The sequence below is a fragment of the Coregonus lavaretus genome (assembly GCF_964263955.1).
Source record: "Coregonus lavaretus genome assembly, chromosome: 30".
NCBI classification, from domain to species: domain Eukaryota; kingdom Metazoa; phylum Chordata; class Actinopteri; order Salmoniformes; family Salmonidae; genus Coregonus; species Coregonus lavaretus.
This window is the reverse complement of record NC_140017.1, coordinates 38,403,705-38,429,654: the sequence shown is the minus strand read 5'-3', so window position 1 is coordinate 38,429,654 and position 25,950 is coordinate 38,403,705. Positions and strand designations below refer to the sequence as shown.

General features: G+C 46.0%; 1 protein-coding gene across 1 annotated transcript in view; it reads left to right on the top strand.

Annotated features, from left to right (window-relative positions):
• The window catches only part of LOC311105506 (uncharacterized protein), a 46,018-nt gene that overhangs the window by 7,242 nt on the left and 12,826 nt on the right, over positions 1-25,950 (top strand). Inside the window, exons 4-11 of the mRNA XM_084147677.1 lie at positions 7,784-7,845; positions 7,996-8,122; positions 8,512-8,601; positions 8,817-8,945; positions 19,120-19,194; positions 19,387-19,439; positions 19,870-19,932; positions 22,241-22,276. Of these exons, the coding sequence (XP_084003803.1) occupies positions 7,784-7,845; positions 7,996-8,122; positions 8,512-8,601; positions 8,817-8,945; positions 19,120-19,194; positions 19,387-19,439; positions 19,870-19,932; positions 22,241-22,276 (635 nt within the window). The remainder of the gene's footprint in view (positions 1-7,783; positions 7,846-7,995; positions 8,123-8,511; positions 8,602-8,816; positions 8,946-19,119; positions 19,195-19,386; positions 19,440-19,869; positions 19,933-22,240; positions 22,277-25,950) is intronic.

Genomic DNA, 25,950 nt, shown 5'->3' with positions numbered 1-25,950 from the left:
TCCGGATGGTTTCGGTGGAATGCTTGAATCATCTCTGGGTCGAGGATGTCCTGGTTGGGAACCCAGGACCGGTCTTCTGGCCCATAACCTTCCCAGTCCACTAGATAGTGGATGCGACCTCTCAGGCGTTTGGAATCAAGGATGGCCTGAATGGTGTAGGCAGGTTCCCCTCCGACGTCCAACTGAGGGGGCGCACTGCAGGTTGGAGGATGAAGAGGACTGTAGGTGACCAGTTTTAACAGAGACACATGGAAGGACGAGGATATTTTATACTGACGGGGTAACTGGAGGCGGTACGTGACAGGGTTGATGCGATGGGTTATCTTGAAGGGACCAATGAAGCGAGGACAGAACTTTTTGCAGGGGAGGCGGAGCCGGATGTCTCTGGTTGAGAGCCACACACGCTGTCCGGGATGAAAGAGTGGCGTAGGTCGGCGGCTTCTGTTGGCAAAGCGTTTCTGGGTATTAGAGGCTTCCTGCAGATGTCGCTGAGCGGTCTCCCATACCCGCTCACTATGCCGAAACCAGTCGTCGACAGCTGGGACAGTTCCAGGCTCCGCCTCCCAGGGAAACATGGGGGGTTGGTAACCAAGTACACACTGAAACTGAGTAAGGCGGAGGGATGAATGCATGAGTGAGTTCTGAGCGTATTCGGCCCAGGCCATATACCGACTCCAGTCGTGTGGAGAGGCAGAACATTGTTGGCGGAGGTATTTCACTATTTCTTGGTTCATGCGTTCCATCTGCCCATTGGTCTGGGGATGGTACCTGGAGGAGAGGCTGAGGGCGACCCCCAGTCGGTCACAGAAGTCTTGCCACACCCGGGAGACAAACTGGGGTCCGCAGTCAGAGACGATGTCCTCCGGAATCCCATACAGACGGAACACCTGCTGGAACATACACTCAGCCAATTCCATGGCGTTAGGTATATGAGGAAGAGGAACCAGACGACACATTTTTGAAAAACGGTCTACTATGACAAGGATAGTGGTGTTACCAGAGGATTCAGGAAGGTCTGTGATGAAGTCAACAGCTATGTGGGACCAGGGTCTGTGAGGGATTGGCAAAGGTTGAAGCTTACCGGAAGGGAGTTGACAAGGCCTTTTGTTTTGGGCGCCAGTGAGGACCACCAGAACTTACGGGCTAGAAGTTCGGTGGTACGTGTAATGCCCGGATGTCCTGACCCCAAGGACGTGTGACACCATTGCTTCAGTTGGGGTCTAACAGCTGCTGGTACGTAACTCTTCCCAGCTGGTGTCTCAGGAGGAGCCGGGTCTGAGGTTAGGGCTTTTTGTATGGCAGAGTGAACCTCCCACTGTACCGGTCCCATAATGCAAGAGGAAGGAAGAATGGGTGTACTGTTACTGGTCGGACGTTCAAACTGGCAGGAGAGAGCATCAGCTTTTACGTTTTTCTTTCCAGGGGTGTAAGTAACATGAAAATGGAAGCGTGTGAGGAAGTGAGCTCAGCGGGCTTGTCTGGAGTTTAACCTCTTGGCCCCTCTGATATATTCCAGATTATGATGATCTGTCAGGACGAGAAAGGGATGTTGTGCGCCCTCCAACCAGTGGCGCCACTCCTCGAGGGCCAGCTTAATGGCGAGGAGTTCCTCTCAGCGTCGGATATCTTCCTGGAGAAGAAGGCACAGGGATGTGATTTTGGAGGTGTTCCCACCCGCTGAGAGAGTATGGCTCCTACTCCTACTTCGGAGGCATCCACCTCCAGGGTGAAAGGAAGGGTCGGATCAGGCTGGCAAAGGACAGGAGCTGAGGTGAAGAGGTGTTTCAAGTTGTTGAAAGCAGTCAGGGCGGTATCAGACCATTGAAGGGTCTTTTGCCTGGTAAGGGCAGTGGAGGAGCGGCAGCAGAACTGAAGTTCCGAATGAACCGGCGATAAGAAGTTGGAGAACCCAATGAAACGTTGGAGTTCCTTAACGGTGGTGGGTTTGGGCCAGCTACTGACGGCGGTGACTTTGTTCTCATCCATGCTGACCCCTCCAGGTGTCAGTACAAAACCGAGGACGTTGACAGAGGTTACATGGATGGTGCTCTTTTCAGTCTTCACATAAAAGGTTATGGTCAAGGAGCCATTGAAGAACCCTTTTGTACATGCTGTATGTGTTCCTTCAGTGAGTAAATCAGGATGTCGTCAACGTAGACGATGAGAAAGCGGTTGATCATATCCTGGAAAACCTTGTTCATAAAGGATTGGAAGACGGCGGGGGCGTTAATAAGGCCGTAGGGCCCTCGTGCGGTGATGAAGGCCGTCTTCCATTCGTCGCCCTGACGTATACGGACAAGGTTATATGCACTTCGCAGGTCGAGTTTTGTATAGATGTTGGCGCGGCCCACTTGTTCAAGGGTCGCTGGGATCAGAGGAAGAGGGAAATGGTTCTTGATCGTGATGTCATTCAGGTAATGGTAATCAATACATGGACGGAGACCACCGTCCTTTTTACCAACGAAGAAGAAGCTGGATGCAGCCGGGGAAGAAGAAGGACGAATGAAACGGTTTGAGTGCTTCATCAATGTAGTTCTCCATTGCCTCATTTTCCGGGATAGATAGGGGGTAAACACGGCCCTTAGGTGGGGACACTCCAGGGAGTAAGTCAATAGCACAGTCCCCTGGGTGATGTGGTGGCAGAGTGGAGGCCTTGATTTTGCTGAAGACATTGCTGTACTGGGCGTATTCAGATGGTATGGTGGGTGGCACTGCAGAGGCAGAGTCCTTAATGGTGGTGGTTCACCTTGTCGCCACAAGATGGCAGGGTCGTAACGACAAAGCCAGGGGTGTCCGAGGCTGAGTGGCTGTTTGGGGGATGAGAGTTCCATGAGTTGAATGGTTTCGGTGTGGAAGACTCCAATCTGGAGGGTGACGCTCTGTGTCAGGTGCGTAATGAAGCCCGTGCCTAATGGCTGCCCGTCCAGGGCGTTAATCTTTAAGCGAGGGGTGACAGGTGTTAGATCAATGTCAAGCTCTTGTACTAGCTGGTGATCGATAAAATTACCTGCTGCTCCCGAATCTATCAAGCCCTCTACGTACTTAGTAACCCCCTTCGCGGTTATCAATACTGGGATGAAGAATTGCTTCTGGGAGATATTTAGAAATAAGGACACGCCTACCTGCATGGCAGCGGAGGGACCCTTCTCATCTCTCTGTGGGGGGCGAACAAGGTATGACTGAGTAAATTATCTTTCCCTCCACAGAGCCCTTCTTGGATCCGCCTTTGATGTTCGATACACGGGAGAGGACCATGGCCCAACTGCATGGGTGACACAAGGATGACTAAGAAAAATAAATACCTTACATAAGTTGCTCAGATGAAACTCTCCAAGCAGTAGATACGTCTCCTTTAAATGTTGATATTTGGTTGTGTTGTCAACTAAACACATTTGAATATTACTTTTAATACAGTAAATAGCCTTAAGTTAAGGCTATCTTATAAACTAATGTAACATTCAACCTCAAAATGAGTAACAGATCCATGGTCTGTAACTATAAATCTCTTCTTATGTACACTACCGGTCACAAGTTTTAGAACATCTACTCATTCAAGGGTTTTTCTTTATTTTTACTATTTTCTACATTGTAGAATAATAGTGAAGATATCAAAACTATGAAATAACACAGATGGAATCATGTAGTAACCAAAACAGTGTTAAACAAATTCTTCAAATAGCCACCCTTTGCCTTGATGACAGCTTTGCACGCTCTTGGCATTCTCTCAACCAGCTTCACCTGGAATGCTTTTCCAACAGTCTTGAAGGAGTTCCCACATATGCTGAGCACTTGTTGGCTGCTTTTCTTTCACTCTGCCGTCCGACTCATCCCAAACCATCTCAATTTGGAGATTGTGGAGGCCAGGTCATCTGATGCAGCACTCCATCACTCTCCTTCTTGGTAAAATAGCCCTTACACAGCTTGAAGGTGTGTTGGGTCACTGTCCTGTTGAAAAACAAATGATAGTCCCACTAAGCCCAAACCAGATGGGATGGCGTATCGCTGCAGAATGCTGTGGTAGCTATGCTGTTTAAATGTGCCTTGAATTTTAAATACATTCAAGACAGTGTTACCAGCAAAGCACCCCCACACCATAACACCTCCTCCTCCATGCTTTACGGTGGGAAATACACATGCAGAGATCATCTGTTCACCACACCGCGTCTCACAAAGACACGGCGGTTGTAACCAAAAATCTCAAATTTGGACTCCAGACCAAAGGACAAATGTCCACCGGTCTAATGTCCATTGCTCGTGTTTCTTGGCCCAAGCAAGTCTCTTCTTATTATTGGTGTCCTTTAGTACTGGTTTCTTTGAAGCAATTCGACCATGAAGGCCTGATTCACGCAGTCTCCTCTGAACAGTTGATGTTGAGATGTGTCTCTTACTTGAACTCTGTGAAGCATTTATTTGGCCTGCAATTTCTGAGGCTGGTAACTCTAATGAACTTATCCTCTGCAGCAGAGGTAACTCTGGGTCTTCCTTTCCTGTGGCGGTCCTCATGAGAGCCAGTTTCATCATAGCGCTTGATGGTTTTTGCGACTGCACTTGAAGAAACCTTCAAAGTTCTTGAAATCTTCCGTATTGACTGACCTTCATGTCTTAAAGTAATGATGGACTGTTGTTTCTCTTTGCTTATTTGAGCTGTTCTTGCCATAATATGGACTTGGTATTTTACCATATAGGGCTATCTTCTGTATACCCCCCACCTTGTCACAACACAACTGATTGGCTCAAACACATTAAGAAGGAACGAAATTCCACAAATTAACTTTTAAGAAGGCAAACCTGTTAATTGAAATGCATTCCAGGTGACTACCTCCATGAAGCTGGTTGAGAGAATGCCAAGAGTGTTCAAAGCTGTCATCAAGGCAAAGGGTGGCTATTTGAAGAATCTCAAATATAAAATATATTTTGATTTGTTTATCACTTCTTTGGTTACTACATGATTCCATTTGTGTTATTTCACGGTTTTGATGTCTTCACTATTATTCTACAATGTAGAAAATAAGAAAAAAATTAAGAAAAACCCTTGAATGAGTAGATGTTCTAAAACCTTTGACCGGTAGTGTAGTCATATAAAGCGTATGTAGTTCAAAGTATGTTCAAGACGGCATGCAAAGGTCGCAGGTCTGTGGAGATCTTCACAGTCTGTGCAGAATCTCCAACCGCATTGATCACTTCTACCATGTACTTTCAATGTAATCTCAACTGCAATCCATGTCATGTGGTTCTGCTGTTAGATGAAGCACCATGATAATGCGTTCATACAGTATATTGTATAAATAAACGAAATCTCAAATTGTATTCCCATTTGAACTTTGTTGTGCTTTTAAATGGTTGAAAGTGCAGTGATAGACATTTGGGTGACAACTAAACCAAAAATCAGACATTGTTTTTTGATTGGAATTTGGTTGTATTAGTGATAACACATTGGAAATTCAACTAACTTTTGGCTGTCTTTTTGAGTGGGTGAATATAGGTTGTAATCTCATTGATCAACGTCTCAACCAAAATATTGCCGAATTATCCACGTTGAAATGACGTGGTGTGCCCAAGTGGGAAGTTGTTCTTGTTTTGTGTCAGTAAAGTGTATCTGTTTGCAGAGCAGGACAAAAACATTCATGTAATCCGGCGACTCCTCTGAGAATTTAAACAGGAAAAAATAGTAGTTTATGTTTGCTTATTTAGCGCAATAGCTCGTCACTGCTATAACTACAGTATAAAGGACAACGTAACTCAATCCTTTCCCACAAACTCAGATCATTACAAGAATATTAAGTCAAATATCTTTATGTTGCCATGGTGTCATTATAGATCCCAACACACTTCCTCTGTAGAACTGCGGAACTTTCACACAACGGAACTTCGCCTTTCTCTGCTGTTACAGTTAAAATGGAAATCCTGGCTCACGTTCATGACATGAAGACTCGTCTCTGTGGCGCTTGTTTATGACACAGTAATGACTCTAGATCCCAAACCCCTCGTCGGGGGATGGGGGACAGGGGAAGGGGGAGTTAAGGGTGCGCCTGGATGATGTGTAAGAGCTGAAATAACCCTGGGTAAGAACAGAGAGGGAGAGCGGGTCATTATCAGTTCAGTGCCCTAACCAAAACCACCCCACACCGTACCCTGTACACCCCACATCGCTCTGTACATACATCACCCCCATATACCCTACTGTACTGATACTCAGTGCAATTACTCTTATCACAAGGAGCTAATTGGGTTCATTTTGGTCTCACTGAAGTGGCTAGATAAACAGTACTGAGTATGTGTGCAGATTAATTACGGAGGAATGTGTTTGGTTGAGCCCTTGATCGGTGCTTCTGTTTGTGGATGTGTGCATGCTCGCTTATACCAATGGTAAACCAACACTTTGGAACCCCCCCCTCCACACACACACACACAAACACACACACACACACACACACACACACACACACACACACACACACACACACACACACACACACACACACACACACACACACACACACACACACACACACACACACACACACACACACACACACACACACACAAACACACACACACACACACACACACAAACACACACACACACACACACACACACACAAACACACACACACACACAAACACACACACATCACACACACACACACACACACACACACACACACACACCAAGTAACCCTATCCCACCCAAACCCTGTCTGTCCTATTTCAGTACAGAAACCTCAATGGCTGCCGCTGGAACCCTGTGTACTGTGGTTAAACCATGATATAGGGAAGCCAGAACCGTTTAGCTCGTTTTGTTGTTGCAAAGAGTAGTTATTTATGAGTGCTAGTTGTCCCTGGCAATGGCATTCTACATCATTAGGTTTGTGTGGCCAGATGTGTCTGTGGAATGGGAAACATTCCGGAACATTTCTGTTCTTGACTTTCTAGACCAGAACATTCTATTTACAGGCTATACTCTGGACCAATTTTCCCTCAGTGCATGTCATGTGGTTTACTCAGAGGTGACTAGATTATTATACAAGTGGTGCCTTGATTACCCAATTATGGGAACCAGTAGATTAGCTGATATGATCTTGACTTGGGGTTTCTCTCAACAAAAAAAAAAAAATGGGATGCCAATGAAACCTATCGGATTCATTCATACCCCTCAGAATATTTCCTGAATGTTCCAGAATGTTCCTGTAGAAAATCTGTCCTAGCCCCTCATACCCTTCATGTGCAAAAGGCTAATATGTGCCATTGTGCCACCCTGGCATGGGGACAGACCAGGAGTTGCTAGGGAACGGGTGATGAAAAAGAGAGGGAGGGTCTGTGTTCCCAGCGTCTGGCCATACAGAGGGGCACTGCTAGTGGGCAGACAGAAAACAATCCTGTGTGTGTTAGAGAGAAAGATTATGTTTAGTCTGAGTGTGATTTAATGAAGAAAATATTCAAGAATAGCTAATAAATTCTTGGATATTGTTCTTTTGTATGTCTTTTGGCTTCCCAGTAGTGGTGCCATTAAACCACTGCCAGGAGAGGGCCTGTGTGTGTGTGTGTGTGTGTGTATGTGTGTGTGTGTGTGTGTGTGTGTGTGTGTGTGTGTGTATGTGTGTGTGTGTGTGAGTGTGTGTGTGTGTGTGTGTGTGTGTGTGTGTGTGTGTGTGTGTGTGTGTGTGTGTGTGTGTGTGTGTGTGTGTGTGTGTGTGTGTGTGTGTGTGTGTGTGTGTGTGTGTGTGTGTGTGTGTGCGCGTGTCATCTCACCTTTAACCCTCTCCTCTCTCCTCTCTCGTTGCAGAGTGTATGAACTGCACTGGCTTCACTGACATGAACATCAGACTGAACTACATTGAGTCCAAGGTAACAATGTATCAGAGGAGAAAAGGAGATCAGAGGACATGGAAGAAAGATGGATGGTTGACGATGATGATCATGAAGAAAATTATCAATATGATGGACGGAAGATTACATCAGTATATTTAATCTGACCCTGGTTCTTTGTTATTCCAGATTAAACTGCTAGACGGGGCAGGTTCAACGTCACCGTCCTTCAACAAGTCATCAGAGGGCTCCAGTGATAACGAGGTGTACACCCCCAACCCCACCCCCATGGGCCCTCCATCTCACCTACAGCCAGGTAACACCCCCAACCCCACCCCCATGGGCCCTCCATCTCACCTACAGCCAGGTAACACCCCCAACCCCACCCCCATGGGCCCTCCATCTCACCTACAGCCAGGTAACACCCCCAACCCCACCCCCATGGGCCCTCCATCTCACCTACAGCCAGGTAACACCCCCAACCCCACCCCCATAGGCCCTCCATGCTACCTACAGCCAGATAACACCCCCAACCCCACCCCCATAGGCCCTCCATCCTACCTACAGCCAGCCAGAGCTTTATCACCCATACCCCCCCCCCCCCCCCCCCCTCCCACACACACACACACACAACCATATATCACCTGGGGAGGTTACCTCTCAACATAGTAAACACATGGTTCTGGTTCTGTTTCTGGTCAATAGGAGGAAGAGGACCACCAGGGCCAATCGGACCACCAGGAATTCCTGGCCCAGCTGGCGAGGCAGGGGTTCCAGGACAGACCGGACCGACAGGTGATTCATCCTGATATTCCCCACGTGACGTGCCTCTGATGGGAATGCATGACATTCGTTCTGTTTTTTTCAACATTGTTCAGCATTGTCTTGTTTCAGAAGATTCCGCCTGCGAGCGTTACATAGGAGTGACGTAGACAATGCATGTGCAGGTCATTATCTTCAATATCTGAATGGCTATTGTTGTGAGATGATAGGTCCCCTTTGATTCCCAGGGCCAATGGGAGAGAGAGGAATACCAGGAGAGATCGGTCTTCCAGGCCTCCCCGGACCTCCAGGCCCTCAAGGGCCACGCTCCTCCTCTACCCAGCCGAGGGGTGACATGTTTGGGTTCGACGAGCAGGGTGAGTGGACCCCCAACCACCATCATTGCCATCTTAGCTTCAGTAGATGGTATTGTTTCTAAGAGCTCTATGCAATCTTCCTGTCAACCATGATTGGAATCAGCTGGCCAAGGGCCAATTAATGCAAAACAAGGTGAAGACAGGGCACAGGTGGAAATGCATGCTCTGTAACTGGATATTTTCATATCCATGAAGGAGAAGCAATTAGTTATAACCACAGAGAGGCCTCAGAGTATCTGTCCTCCTCAGCAGAGCTTTAGCCTGTACCAAAGGCATTCCATTAGTAGTTAAAAGGGCATCAGGTTGCTATTTACCGGGGTCAAAATGTCTCAAGTACAGAATTACTACAACAGGAAATACTGGGTTGAATGAAGTTGACTGTTTCCTTGTGTTCACATTCACACTGCAGCTGTTAACAGCGACCATGGTTCTCTATCACCACTGGCCACCCCAATTCATATGCATGTCAATCTCTATTTCACAAAAAATACCTATTCTAGACTTTAAACTGAAATATTATCTGATTAATTCATACCAGGACCAGTATCCAAATGCGTACAGTAACTGTTTTCCATGGATGCGCTTGTGATGGTGACTGGAATGGGTCAGACAAGGCAAACACAGGTTAATGTGCCATAATTCAACACCAGGGGGCAGTACAGACAGACAGGGGTTCCCAGTAGTTGGCCAAGCTGCAAAATCAAAAGGTTAGGGTTAGGGTAAAGCATAAGGTTAGCTGTGTGGTTAAGGTTAGGGTTAAGATTAGGGTTAAGTTTAGTGTGGGTCTGGGTCTAGATCTGGGTCTGTGGAGAGGAGAGGAGAGGAGAGGAGAGGAGAGGAGAGGAGAGGAGAGGAGAGGAGAGGAGAGGAGAGGAGAGGAGAGGAGAGGAGAGGAGAGGAGAGGAGAGGAGAGGAGAGGAGAAGAGAGGAGAGGAGAGGCTGTGTGTCTGGGTCTAGTTCTGGGGCTGTGGAGAGCAGCGAAGAGAAGAGGAGAGAGAGAGAGGAGAGGAGAGGAGAGGAGAGGAGAGGAGAGGAGAGGAGAGGAGAGGAGAGGAGAGGAGAGGAGAGGAGAGGAGAGGAGAGGAGAGGAGAGGAGAGGAGAGGAGAGGAGAGGAGAGGAGAGGAGAGGAGAGGAGAGGAGAGGCTGTGTGTCTGGGTCTAGTTCTGGGTCTGTGGAGAGCAGCGAAGAGGAGAGGAGAGGAGAGGAGAGGAGAGGAGAGGAGAGGAGAGGAGAGGAGAGGAGAGGAGAGGAGAGGAGAGGAGAGGAGAGGAGAGGAGAGGAGAGGAGAGGAGAGGAGAGGAGAGGAGAGGAGAGGAGAGGAGAGGAGAGGAGAGGAGAGGAGAGGAGAGGAGAGGAGACGAGAGGAGAGGAGAGGAGAGGCTGTTGGCTGTGCTAGCTGCTGGAGCCAGCTGGCTGTAAATCACAGCTCATTTGTAAACTGTCAGCACAGCAGTCTGCTTTTGGAAAGTCAGAGACGGCCAGGAGCCAAATCCCAGGACCCGTATAGAGAGGGGATGGAGGCGAGGCTCTGCCACTCATAGGCCCTCCTCGTGGGGCTAGAGGGAAACTGCAGCTTCATGCACGCACCACTTTTCCGTTATTTCTTTTTTTGAATTTTTTGAAACAAGTTATTTTTTAAATTCCACTTCATCAATTTTGACTATTTTGTGTATGACCATTACCTGAAATCCAAATAAAAATCAAATTTAAATTGCAGGTTGTAATGCAACAAAATAGGAAAAACGCCAAGGGAGATGAATTATTTTGCAAGGCACTGTATATACAGTAGGTACCGGTACAGAGTCAATGTGCGGGGGCACCGGTTAGTCGAGGTAATTTAGGTAATATGTACATGTAGGTAGAGTTATTAAAGTGACTATGCATAGATAATAAACAGAGAGTAGCAGCAGCGTAAAAAGGGGGGGGGACAATGCAAATAGTGTGGGTAGCCATTTGATTAGATGTTCAGGAGTCTTATGGCTTGGGGGTAAAAGCTGTTTAGAAGCCTCTTGGACCTAGACTTGGCGCTCCGGTACCGCTTGCCATGCGGTAGCAGAGAGAACAGTCTATGACTAGGGTGGCTGGAGTCTTTGACAATTTTTAGGGCCTTCCTCTGACACCGCCTGGTATAGAGGTCCTGGATGGCAGGAAGCTTGGACCCATTGATGTACTGGGCCGTACGTACTACCCTCTGTAGTGCCTTGCGGTCAGAGGCCGAGCAGTTGCAATACCAGGTAGTGATGCAACCAGTCAGGATGCTCTCGATGGTGCAGCTGTAGAACCTTTTGAGGATCTGAGGACCCATTTCAAATATTTTCAGTCTCCTTAGGGGGAATAGGTTTTGTCGTGCCCTCTTCACGACTGTCTTGGTGTGTTTGGACCATGTTTGTTTGTTGGTGATGTGGACACCAAGGAACTTGAAGCTCTCAACCTGCTCCACTACAGCCCCGTCGATGAGAATGGGGGCGTCCTCGGTCCTCTTCTTTTTCCTGTAGTCCACAATCATCTCCTATGTCTTGATCACGTTGAGGGAGAGGTTGTTGTCCTGGTACCACACGGCCAGGTCTCTGACCTCCTCCCTATAGGCTGTCTCGTCGTTGTAGGTGATCAGGCCTACCACTGTTGTGTCATCGGCAAACTTAATGATGGTGTTGGAGTCGTGCCTGGCCATGCAGTCATGAGTGAACAGGGAGTACAGGAGGGGACTGAGCACGCACCCCTGAGGGGCCCCCGTGTTGAGGATCAGCGTGGCAGATGTGTTGTTACCTACCCTTAACACCTGGGGGCGGCCCATTAGGAAGTCCAGGAGCCAGTTGCAGAGGGAGGTGTTTAGTCCCAGGGTCCTTAGCTTAGTGATGAGCTTTGTGGGCACTATGGTGTTGAACGCTGAGCTGTAGTCAATGATTAGCATTCTCACATAGGTGTTCCTCTTGTCCAGGTGGGAAAGGGCAGTGTGGAGTGCAATAGAGGAGAGGAGAGGAGAGGAGAGGAGAGGAGAGGAGAGGAGAGGAGAGGAGAGGAGAGGAGAGGAGAGGAGAGGAGAGGAGAGGAGAGGAGAGGAGAGGAGAGGAGAGGAGAGGAGAGGAGAGGAGAGGCTGTGTGTCTGGGTCTAGTTCTGGGGCTGTGGAGAGCAGCGAAGAGAAGAGGAGAGAGAGGAGAGGAGAGGAGAGGAGAGGAGAGGAGAGGAGAGGAGAGGAGAGGAGAGGAGAGGAGAGGAGAGGAGAGGAGAGGAGAGGAGAGGAGAGGAGAGGAGAGGAGAGGAGAGGAGAGGAGAGGAGAGGAGAGGAGAGGCTGTTGGCTGTGCTAGCTGCTGGAGCCAGCTGGCTGTAAATCACAGCTCATTTGTAAACTGTCAGCACAGCAGTCTGCTTTTGGAAACTCAGAGACGGCCAGGAGCCAAATCCCAGGACCCGTATAGAGAGGGGATGGAGGCGAGGCTCTGCCACTCATAGGCCCTCCTCGTGGGGCTAGAGGGAAACTGCAGCTTCATGCACGCACCACTTTTCCGTTATTTCTTTTTTTGAATTTTTTGAAACAAGTTATTTTTTAAATTCCACTTCATCAATTTTGACTATTTTGTGTATGACCATTACCTGAAATCCAAATAAAAATCAAATTTAAATTGCAGGTTGTAATGCAACAAAATAGGAAAAACGCCAAGGGAGATGAATTATTTTGCAAGGCACTGTATATACAGTAGGTACCGGTACAGAGTCAATGTGCGGGGGCACCGGTTAGTCGAGGTAATTTAGGTAATATGTACATGTAGGTAGAGTTATTAAAGTGACTATGCATAGATAATAAACAGAGAGTAGCAGCAGCGTAAAAGGGGGGGGGGGGGGGACAATGCAAATAGTGTGGGTAGCCATTTGATTAGATGTTCAGGAGTCTTATGGCTTGGGGGTAAAAGCTGTTTAGAAGCCTCTTGGACCTAGACTTGGCGCTCCGGTACCGCTTGCCATGCGGTAGCATTGAGAACAGTCTATGACTAGGGTGGCTGGAGTCTTTGACAATTTTTAGGGCCTTCCTCTGACACCGCCTGGTATAGAGGTCCTGGATGGCAGGAAGCTTGGACCCAGTGATGTACTGGGCCGTACGCACTACCCTCTGTAGTGCCTTGCGGTCAGAGGCCGAGCAGTTGCAATACCAGGTAGTGATGCAACCAGTCAGGATGCTCTCGATGGTGCAGCTGTAGAACCTTTTGAGGATTTGAGGACCCATGCCAAATCTTTTCAGTCTCCTTAGGGGGAATAGGTTTTGTCGTGCCCTCTTCACGACTTTCTTGGTGTGTTTGGACCATGTTTGTTTGTTGGTGATGTGGACACCAAGGAACTTGAAGCTCTCAACCTGCTCCACTACAGCCCCATCGATGAGAATGGGGGCGTCCTCTGTCCTCTTCTTTTTCCTGTAGTCCACAATTATCTCCTTTGTCTTGATCACGTTGAGGGAGAGGTTGTTGTCCTGGTACCACACGGCCAGGTCTCTGACCTCCTCCCTATAGGCTGTCTTGTCGTTGTAGGTGATCAGGCCTACCACTGTTGTGTCATCGGCAAACTTAATGATGGTGTTGGAGTCGTGCCTGGCCATGCAGTCATGAGTGAACAGGGAGTACAGGAGGGGACTGAGCACGCAACCCTGAGGGGCCCCCGTGTTGAGGATCAGCGTGGCAGATGTGTTGTTACCTACCCTTACCACCTGGGGGCGGCCCATTAGGAAGTCCAGGAGCCAGTTGCAGAGGGAGGTGTTTAATCCCAGGGTCCTTAGCTTAGTGATGAGCTTTGTGGGCACTATGGTGTTGAACGCTGAGCTGTAGTCAATGAATAGCATTCTCACATAGGTGTTCCTTTTGTCCAGGTGTGAAAGGGCAGTGTGGAGCGCAATAGAGATTAAATAATCTGTGGATCTCTTGGGGCGGTATGCAAATTGGAGTGGGTCTAGGGTTTCTGGGATAATGGTGTTGATGTGAGCCATGACCAGCCTTTCAAAGCACTTCATGGCTACAGACGTGAGTGCTACGGGTTGGTAGTCATTTAGGCAGGTTACTTTAGTGTTCTTGGGCACAGGGAGGTGGTCTGCTTGAAACATGTTGGTATTACAGACTCAAACAGGGAGAGGTTGAAAATGTCAGTGAAGACACTTGCCAGTTGGTCAGCGCATGCTCGGAGTACACGTCCTGGTAATCCGTCTGGCCCTGAGGCCTTGTGAATGTTGACCTGTTTAAAGGTCTTACTCACATCGGCTACGGAGAGCGTGATCACATAGCCATCCGGAACAGCTGATGCTCTCATGCATGTTTCAGTGTTACTTGCCTCGAAGCGAGCATATAAATAATTTATCTTGTCTGGTAGGCTCTTAGTGGTCCCTTCTTAGAGGCTCATTAGATTAAAAAAACTGTCACTCAGTAAATCCATGTTTACAATATGTGTTTCACTATGTCTCAGTGTTTAATGAGCTCAGAGACAGAGTAACCCTGCCCTGAACTCAGATCTCTGGCAGAGTAAAGCCCAGCTGTAGTCATCCCATAAGGAGTTTTTTTTACAGTATTCAACCTGTATGCTCACACACACACACACACACACACACACACACACACACACACACACACGCACACACAGTGGCGGCTCCTGAAAAAATTCTCAGGTACACCCAGAACCTAGGGGGGCTCCGTAGAAAAAGTTGCTTGTTTTGGGCTTTTTTTCACAGGCCTGGTTGCTTATTTGTCTCGCGAGATCTGGCAACACTGAAGTGGATCTTTAGAACTACATTTTGTGGAATGTAGGATATGACCAAAGTGCTACTTAATAAAAGCAAAGTAACGTTGTCCCAAATAGGGGAATGAACAAGTGAGGCTTGACCTAGTGTGGTCTGGGCATCTTGGCTTTACACATTGAAGACCAAACCAGAATGATGAGGTGCTGCTAAGTTTAACTAAAGAATTCTGATATACACATTACTTGCTTCAAAAAGGCCTCATGGTTGAATTGGAAATATGTGCACCTGAGCATAATTCACAACAAGCAAGCAGGAGCTTTTGATAGAGGCTACTGAAAACATTGATGTAAGTTATTGGTAATAAGACATTTTTATAGACTTCCATATTCTGCCCTCTTGTATAGATTTGTGAAAATGAACAGTGATAGACATTTTGCCTGAAAACAGAATTTGAAAATAATTTCTAGAAAAGGTAAACACAGCTATCTGTATGGCTTTGTAAAAATGAACAACCATATTCTGGCCAATTGTATAGATTTGTAAATATGAACAACCATATTCTGGCCAATTGTATAGATTTGTAAAAATGAACATGAACAGATTTTTCATTTTTTTAAACTTTTTTTTAATGAAAAATAACTATTTTAAACAACATCAACTGTGAACTGATTTGGGCGTGTGTGTGTTAAAGAGACAGACAGGGAGGGACAAAGAGAGAGAGAGGCTACATTACTTGTACTGAAACTGTTCTCTTCTCTCTTTCAATGCAGCAAAGCGGTCAATGACTTTCTCATTGAAATCAGGCATGCTGAGGACTAGTTCCCTCTCCATGGAAAGCATGGCCAGTGCATTCAGACGTTCCTGGCCCATTGAATTTCGCAGGAATGTCTTAACTCGTGTCAAATTTGAGAAACATCTCTCAGCTTCAGCTGTTGTCATGGGAGTAGTTATGAGGATGTTCAACAGAGTCACAGTCTCAGAGAACGTCTCCTGGAGGTTGTAGCTCATGAGAACCTGGTACAGTGCCAGTGCACCACAGCAGCCCTTGAATTCAGGATTCTCATAGATCAGAGATAGTTCTGTCTTGAGCTTTGCCTTGCTCAGCATGGGGTATGCATTCACAGTGGCATTCAGAGCCTCATCAGGAAATGAATGGCAGTACCTTTCAAACATGTCTTCTTGCAGTAAGGTAGCACTCACAAGGTGGCCAGAGAAAGAGAACCTTTCTTTGGTGTGATCCAGGATGGTGTTGCAGACCTCTTCAGACAGCCTCTGCTTCTCCTCTTCTCTCAAAGCTGTTCTGGGTCTTTTGGCTCCTATTGCTTCTTGCAGCTGCTGTTGAGAGGAGTCCCTGAAGGCAAACAGACCAATGTGTTTGTTGGCTTTGTACAGTATTGTTGTCTATGTGATGCACAGGTATATGCAATGTATCCATGTATAGTACAAATACTTCAGTTCCACTTAAAATGGGCAGGGATGCATAAAGTCTTTAGTGTTTAAGTTAGCCTTTGTGTCTCACATAGCCTGGATGTTCAGCACAGTATACAGTGGTGCTCATAAGCTTATGAGCCCATGCTAAAGTTGACAAAAAGAGGAATAAAAAAGAAAAGAAAATTGGTGTCCTTAAAGGTTGGATTTTCCAACTTTTTTAATTAAGTCATTAAGATCAATTTCCAAAAGATGATTTTTTTATTTTTGTATTCCTCTTTTTAGTCAACTTTAGAATGTGTTCATACACTTATGAGCACCACTGTACAGTACACATAGTATATAAAATAAACTAGATTACACCACTGGCCATATATAATGAGAATAATGTAATTTCAAACACAAATGCAGTCTCCTTTCATGCATACATTTTCAAATAAAGCTCTGCTTTGAGAAAGATCGAATGATATTGTTTAATCTTACCTTATGGCCTGCACACTGCTTGTGAAGCTGTCGAGGGCACGTTTGATGAAGACAGCATCGATGTCCTTCTTCTGTAGCTTCTGGTACAGAATGTCGACGTGGGGCATGATTTTGTGAAAAAGCCCCAGGAAAAAAATCAAATCTTCATCATGTAGCATCCTCACGTAGTCAGATGCCTCTCTCACGGTGGGCTGGTCAAATGAACCCAATGAACCCGTCCGGATGGCTTCAAAACATTCTATGAGGTCGTCTCGATTCTCGTAGACAGTGTTCACGACTCTGCTGTTGAAGTTCCACCGTGTGGATGAAGATCTGGGCAGTCTTCATGCAACAGTCTGGTCAAGAATGCTGGTGCGTTTGGGTGACCGGGAAAAAAAAGTTGCAATCCCGCTAAGATCGGAAAAGAAAATGTTCACTTTTTTGATGCGAGAAGTAGCTTGCTGCATGATCAAATTCAGCTGATGCGCATAGCAATGCACGTAATGGGCATTCTTGAAATGCTCACGCACCTTTTGCTGCACACCAGCCTTCTCTCTCCTCATCACACTGGCTCCATCGTAAGCTTGCGCAATGAGTTTGACTTTCTCGTCGTCGGCAAAAAGACCGTTCAGTCTCTCCAAAAGCACACTGGCGATTGAGACTGAGGTTGATTCCGAGATGGGAAGGAACTCAAAAAAGCGCTCCTGCACTTTGTGGTTGCTATCTATGTACCTCAGCACAAGCACAAGCACCAGCTGTGTCTGTGTAGAAACGTCCGTGGTCTCGTCAGCTTGGATAGCTACGAAGTTCGCCGACTTCACCTCCTCCACAATATGTTCCCTCATGACCGCTAGCATACACTCCAGTAGCTCGTTTTGAATGGTCTTTGATGTTCCCTTGAAAACTTTAGCATTTTTAAGATGGTCATCAAACACCTCATCTAATTGTGCCACAAAGTTGACAAGTCCAAGAAAAATACCAGGGTTGGTGGAGCCCTCAGTTTCATCTTTGCCTCGCAAAGCTAACTCAAACACTCCGCAAAACTTCACACACTGGATTAGCCGGCTGAGGATGTGGCGGTTCTTGCTAACCTCATCGTTGTGGCGGCGGACAGCTAGCCTGTATCCCTCATCCAGTTGAGTGGCAATGTTCACTCTCCCCAAAGCAGACAATCTCAAACAGCTATCCATGTGGGTCTTTGACAGCTCATGTTTCTTAATCTTTTCTGAAAGATGGTGCATGTCCGTTACACCAGTCGCTGTCCAAGCGGTGCTGTCTGCCGTGCCGCCTTCAGGGTGAAAGAGTAAGCAGGGGTAGCAGAAGACTGCATTAGCTACATCGCAGCCTGCTAGCCAGGTTTTTCGTTCGTACCAATTTTTGGAAAATCCTCGGGTGTAGGACTTTCCCCCTTTAGTAGAAACCTGTTGAATTATTAAATTTGGTCTGGGAGGTCCTAATTGTTTCGTTGCCAATTTATCTTGATTTGTTCACCGACAAAAAGGAACTTCTTTCAAAGAGACAATCGAGTTGCACTGAACGCTAGCCATCTTGACAGTAGTACGTGAATTGATTGACGCTGCTACCCGCTCTTTTCTTAGTTACGTTCATGGTTATGTTACGTATGACGAAAGCGCGTAAGTGCAAGCCCTCCCGGAACCCATAGAGATTGTATTGAAAGCTCTGATATTTGAAAAAAAAAGATTTTACATGAGAGTCTATGAGAGACTTCTGGGGCGATTTTCAACCTGACTGAAATCGCCCCAAAAGGGGCGGGGCCATTTGAAGCACGACTTTAGCCTGATTGGACATTTAGTGGCAGATCAGACGTCTAGATTAGAACACTGATAACTACTGTTGCCGTGATATAATTGATTAGAAAAAAAATCCCTTCCTTTTCCCGTTTGGCAGTGCGTCGCCCATATCGCCCTAATGAACACACTGCCCCTGCGCACACACACACACACACACACACACGCGCACACACACTACAAGGGGCAAGTGCTGGGTCAGAGGTCCTACAAACCTTAATGAAACGGCATTAAGGATTTTACAGCACTGGTGCAACAGTGGCGGCTCCTCCTCCTCAGAGCAGGAAGGGGAGGAGCATCCTCCTCAGAGGAGGAAGGGGAGGAGCATCCTCCTCAGTGAATTTCATAAAAATAAAAATAGTTAAACATTTAAAAAGTTTTCCTTTTTAGATAAAACTATACTAAATATATTCACATGTAACCAAATAATTTATTAAAACACACCGTTTTGCAATGAAGGTCTACAGTAGCCTCAACAGCACTCTTTAGGGTAGCACCCTGGTGTAGCCGGAGGACAGCTAGCTTCCGTCCTCCTCTGGGTACACTGATTTCAAATTTGAGTATCATGTAGTAGCCTAAACCTATCGCTGTTACATTGAACTGGTGTGAATGGAATATGAATGACAGTCATCCAATATGCTGTAATAGAAATAAGGCCAAGCTCATTCAAAATATATCATCCTCCCTCATCTGAAACGGCACCGACCGCCACTGTGGTACAACAACACAGTAATAACTGTATTTCTTGTTTGTGTTTAATCAGAGACTCCTCTTACTCCAACTCTTCCTGAGTTCGTAGCTGGTCCTCCCGGCCCATCTGGTCCCCTTGGACCTCCAGGTACAACTTCAGTTCTGTGTGTATAAGTGTCTGTGTGCATGCAAGTGTGTGTCCCTGCAGGTGTGTGTCCCTGCATGTGTGTGTCCCTGCAAGTGTGTGTTTTTATCAGTTTTTTTCTCTCCAAGAACCAGGACTAAACTACAAGTAGTATGAACATGAATATTTTCTGGAACTGTTTCTGTGACATCACAGGTCCCCCTGGACCAATCGGAACAGCAGGAGTTCCAGGTCTCCCAGGGCGAGACGTGAGTACTAAATAATCTAGTATAATGTCAGGGCAATATTACATAGCAGAGATGTTACTATGGTCTTGGTCAGGACGGCATCACATAGCAGACATGTTACTATGGTCAAGGTCAGGGTGACATTACATAGCAGACATGTTACTATGGTCAAGGTCAACATTACATAGCAGACATGTTACTATGGTCAAGGTCAACATTACATAGCAGACGTGTTACTATGGTCAGGGTCAGGGCAGGGCGACATTACATAGCAGACGTGTTACTATGGTCAAGGTCAGGGTGACATTACATAGCAGACGTGTTACTATGGTCAGGGTCAGGGCAGGGCGACATTACATAGCAGACGTGTTACTATGGTCAAGGTCAGGGCAGGGTGAGCCTGGCTGTGTGAGGGAGGTGTCTGACACCTCTCCCTGTTCGTGTGTTGCAGGCAGAGGGAGGCCTCCAAGGCAAGGCTGGGGATCCTGGGCCTAAAGGAGACAGAGGAGAGAGGGTGAGGAAAAATGTTACCCCTAATGTTCTCATACGAAAACATTGGACTGCTTTATAATTCATTTGCCATGAAAGGTTCAGTGGGTTTATTCCAACACTGTCTTTGTTCCATTGTGCGCAATACATCTGTTTGATTAGGAGGTAGACAGGCTCTCTTCAAAGATATTGTGTTCAAATACTAAGGCAGCCTCCCAGAATGCACCCTAATCCCCTACATAGTACACTATTTTTGACCAGGGTCCATTTGGGACGCATCCATGCTCAGCATATGTCAGACGTCACTGATCACAACAGTAAAGTCCCCATTCAGCCATAATTAATCAGTGTATGGCCCTGGTCAGACCTCACTGATCACAACAGTAAAGTCCCCATTCAGCCATAATTAATCAGTGTATGGCCCTGGTCAGACCTCACTGATCACAACAGTAAAGTCCCCATTCAGCCATAATTAATCAGTGTATGGCCCTGGTCAGACCTCACTGATCTCAACAGTAAATTCCCCATTCAGCCATAATTAATCAGTGTATGGCCCTGGTCAGACCTCACTGATCACAACAGTAAAGTCCCCATTCAGCCATAATTAATCAGTGTATGGCCCTGGTCAGACCTCATTGATCTCAACAGTAAAGTCCCCATTCAGCCATAATTAATCAGTGTATGGCCCTGGTCAGACCTCACTGATCACAACAGTAAAGTCCCCATTCAGCCATAATTAATCAGTGTATGGCCCTGGTCAGACCTCACTGATCACAACAGTAAAGTCCCCATTCAGCCATAATTAATCAGTGTATGGCCCTGGTCAGACCTCACTGATCACAACAGTAAAGTCCCCATTCAGCCATAATTAATCAGTGTATGGCCCTGGTCAGACCTCACTGATCTCAACAGTAAAGTCCCCATTCAGCCATAATTAATCAGTGTATGGCCCTGGTCAGACCTCACTGATCTCAACAGTAAAGTCCCCATTCAGCCATAATTAATCAGTGTATGGCCCTGGTCAGACCTCACTGATCTCAACAGTAAAGTCCCCATTCAGCCATAATTAATCAGTGTATGGCCCTGGTCAGACCTCACTGATCTCAACAGTAAAGTCCCCATTCAGCCATAATTAATCAGTGTATGGCCCTGGTCAGACCTCACTGATCTCAACAGTAAAGTCCCCATTCAGCCATAATTAATCAGTGTATGGCCCTGGTCAGACCTCACTGATCTCAACAGGGGGAGGGGGTTCTAAGCTAACATATGGATTTTGTAAAGATGTTCATACCAAGGATCATTTAGCTATTTGATTTAGAATTTTAAGACCCCTTAAGGTATCAACAAAAAAAATACATAAAAACATTATTGGATGAAACGTTGAATTTGGCATTACTGCTAATAGCCAATAGAAACACAATGAATAACAGATTCACTACATTGAGCAACAGATAGTCCAAAACAAAATCAAAAGGAAGTTTGTTCTGAAGTGTCTGTCCTATATCTGAACGATATAAGAAAGATCAGGAAATGTTTTTTTTTACATGTATTTATCCCCTTAGTTTAGGCACTAAACTATCTCCATATACTGTATACTTCCATTCATTTTTGAAACTGGTACCGGTACCTTAAGACTAGTCTTGTGAGGCTTGTGGGCGTCCTGGCAAAACGGAGAACCCCATGGTGCTCATGAGAGTCTCATCTTTCAATAGAGTGGTCCTCGTAGTTTTGTAGGCAAAACCGTTCGGACGATGCAGATCTTTTTTTGTGAGAAGACTGATTTTCGGGATGTTTCATGGTTTGTCAAACAACACTCTAGCTCTGCCACCTTTCACCGCAGATACAGAAGGGTGATATCGGCGGATGTGGTGGATTGAGACGCAGACCATGCAAAACCCCCCAGATATCTCTAACTTAAACAGACGGATTTTGATGGGGATTTTTTTATTATGTTCATTAGATTACAGTGGGGGGCGCGAAAATTGTAGGCCAAGGGTTAATCAGCCTATGGCCTTGGTCAGACCTCAATGATCACAACAATAAAGACCAATTCAGCCATAATGTTAAACCTAATCCCCTTCATCTGCTGTGATTAAGGAACAGAGGGTCAACACATACGTGACCAGGTAGACCCCTTGGTGAGAACATCAAACAGACCACTCATTGCAGCCACGCTCAGCGGTGCTGATTCCTCCCCGTGACATTGCCACCAGTGTCTGCTTGCACTGCAAGGAGATGATGAGCGATTAGACAGTGATGTTATAAATCTGAAGGTGTTTGGGGGAAAGTAGTTCCTCTGATCCGTGTTCCTCTCTCTCTCTCTCTCTCACCAGGGCCCTCCAGGATTACCAGGGGAGCGCGGCCAGCCTGTGAGTACGGCAAGGCTGTTCACGCGTGAACACACACACAGGCACGCACGCAAGCAAGCGCCAGGGTTTCCATGTTAGCCGGCAGTTGCCAGCTTTTGGCCGATAAAAAAAAAAGAATGGAAAGTTGATTGATAAAACTGTTGCCGGCCAAAATGATGGGGATTTGAGAAATCCCATTGCAAAATAACGCTTTTTAGTCAATGATGGGAATACCAGTCTATGGAAATACATTTGCCCATCATGCTTAGCGGCCTATAGGTTCATTTGCATAATATCGTGGAATTAAATTGGCCTGTGTGTATTTTCGTTAGTCATCATGCATCTTATTTATCCAACAGAACTATTACACATGCCCAGCATCCAGAGCCTATTCTGAGCTGGGTTTCTCCTGCTGCTCCTCAGCTGGTTGCTGTTGTAGTAAAACCTGCTTTTATAAGCCCAGTCATTGTGCAACAATTCTAAATGCAATCGGGTGTTAAAAACAGTTTTGGTGCACAATTAAAAATAGCTACTATTTTTATTTCTCAACTTGTAATTGAAGCGCGCCTCCCATTCAAATCAAATCAAATGTTATTTGTCACATGCGCCGAATACAACAGGTGTAGACCTTACAGTGAAATGCTTACTTACAAGCCCTTAACCAACAATGCAGTTTTAAGAAAGAATAACAAACAAAAATCACACAAAAAAAACAATATAAAATAATACGAAATAAAAGTAACAAATAATTAAACCATTCAAGTGCAGGCAACAGGCTATCAGCGAGTCACCCACCACTTTACAAAGCGAGCTGGAGGCAGGATGCATTTTGAAAACAGGCTTAATTGTTTAAAACCTGAATGTTTTATTTCATATGATGAGGCATGTCTTACCTTGCTTCAAAGTAGCCTATAGGCAAAATCCCACCATGGAAACGTAGAGGCAATTCTTTTATAAAGACTCCATAGGCAGCGGGTGAGTTTCAAGTTTGGGGAAGCCTACAATCTATCCTACCATTTCTACCATTCTGCATGGCAGTTATGATTTTCATATGCACATTTTCGTGGGAACAGTTTCACTTCAATAATAATGGACACATTGATACACCGTGAGCTAAAGAAATGAGCCAATGGAACTCATAGCCTATAGGCCAATGCAGCAGCAGGCCTATGACTTCCATTGCTCTTTCACACTGAGGATTGGTGATTATCGAGGGGGAGATTGTTGGAAAGATTTTTCAAAAAAGCTTACTGAGAGGAGCTATAGAACAAAAAGAAACCTTGCTACATTTATGTGCAGCAGGCCAGGTACTTCTATGGGTGCTCAACATTATCAGGACAGAGAAACCAGACACATGCTCATTGCTCACATGAAGCACTCCAAACAAAAGACAATAAAAAACAAAAAGACAGATCTCGTAAATGATGGTTATGAAATTGTTGGAGTCTAGCTTGAAATACACATATTCATGTTACCATACTAAAACGTATTGATTACTTTACATGTATAATGAATGTACAGTATATGTTGGGGTCAATGGAGGGTGGATAAGAACTAGGAGTGAGGAAAGTTACTGAGTGAGACAATGGGGGGAGGCAGGAAGTTTAAATACCGAACTTGTTTTTGCATGGATTCCACAACGCGGTTAGCTTTTAACAGCTAGGACCGCTATTTCTTGTCCCGGAATCCCACTTAACTGACAGGTTAAAATTTCCTTTAAACAGCCGCTAACCTAGCTAAGCTGCTAACGTTATCCATCAAGCTAACGAAGTTAGTCCCTGATGAGTTTTCCAATGGAGTCCTCTTTGTCTGGAGAAGTAAATGAACGGTTCCAGCGCTGTAGGAGCTGTATCTACTACGGTTTGTTTCGGGACAAACTGGATCACTCAGAGTTCCAATGCGACAATTGTTCGCTTGCTGAAGATTATAGGCTTGAGGTGGCTTCCTTGATCACACAGGTCGCCAGCCTACGTAAGAAACTGGGGAAAACGCAGAGTGGAATGTTTACCTTTATAGGCTGGTGGCTGGACGGCATTCGCGCTTGTTGAATGCATCTCCGTCTTGTCGTTTGTCGTTATCCGACTGGCCGGTGCTGCCCGGAGTTCTTTCGCCAAGGGAGCCATCTCCTGCCCTCTCCTCCCCCATCTGATAGCGGAGTCGAAGGAGCACAGCAAGAGGAGCATGGCAATCAACAAACAGTCTACACTCCCAACGAAAGGCCCGGAGCAGATACAAACAACGAATAGTTTCGCCGCCCTGGAGCCTGATCTTCCTGCTACCTTCGTCGCTGAGGGTACCTGTGTCTGTGGCCGCTGTGCCTACTCCTACTCCTTCCCCTACGATTTGTAAGTCGACGTCAGCAACCTTCCGTCCCTGCACCATCCTGTGAAGTGTGGGAGTGGGCGGATTTCCTCGTCCTTCTCGCCAGCTGTGATTTTGGACAGCTCCATGGTAAGAAATGTGATTGTTCCTGGTGCAAAACGATGTCCTATCCCGGAGCTCGAGTAAATTACATTAATAAGCTGCTCCCGAATGTACTACGCCAGGACATGGACATTGATTCTATCATAGTCCATGTGGGTTTTAATGACATTATGAAGGGCAGCTCTGAACTGTTGAAACTGGATTTCAAAGAGCTGATTGACTCTCTGCTAGACACAATTAAAAGACCCATCATATCTGACCCTGTGCCCTCTCCGAATCGTGGCATTGAACGCTTTAGCAGGATTCTTTCTCTTCACAACTGGCTACGTGATTATTGCAGCTCAATGGGTGTAACTTTTGTTGACAATTTTGATACCTTCTGGAAACAAAACACGTGTTATAAGGAGGATGGGATCCACCCAAATCATTTGGGTTCCTGGATCCTTTCACAGCTTTATAAGGCTGCGTTGAGACAATGACTTATCAATGACCCAAGTCCAGCTCAGTTAATCCCTACCATTGTGTCGCCGAGTCATCATATTGCTTTAGTAAATGTACATTATACCAGGGCCATTGAAGACACAATGTAAGTAACCTAATTTATGTCCCTCTAACTGCCCTGAATGCCTCTGCTGATCCTACAGCTATTGTATGAACCAGATTTATACTGTTAGCACTGAGGCGGTGTGCCCTAGTAGGAAGTCCACTGTGTGCAGCTCACCCTGCACTAACGTAAATAACATGAGAATATCAACTTCTGCTAAGCTTCCCAGTAAAGCAATGAAAACAAGCAAGCATCCCAGAAAAGTGCTGGAAATAACCCACGTTAACATATGTAGCCTAAATTAATAACATGCTAGTAACAGATTACATTCATATTCTGATCTCTGAAACTCACTTAGACAATACCTTTGATGATACAGTGGTAGCAATACAAGGTTATAACATTTACAGACATTACAGAAATGCCAGTGGTGGAGGTGTTGCTGTTTATATTCAGAACCACGTTCCTGTAAAGATTAGATAGGATCTCATGTTAAATACTGTTGAAGTAATATGGCTACAGGTTCATCTGCCTCACCTAAAGCCCATTCTTGTGGGAAGCTGCTATAGACCACCAAGTGCTAATAGTCAGTATCTGGATAACATGTGTGAAATGCTTGATAATGTTTGTGATATCAACAGAGAGGTACATTTTCTGGGTGATTTAAATATTGACTGGCTTTCGTCAAGCTGCCCACTCAAGAAAAAGCTTCAAACTGTAACCAGTG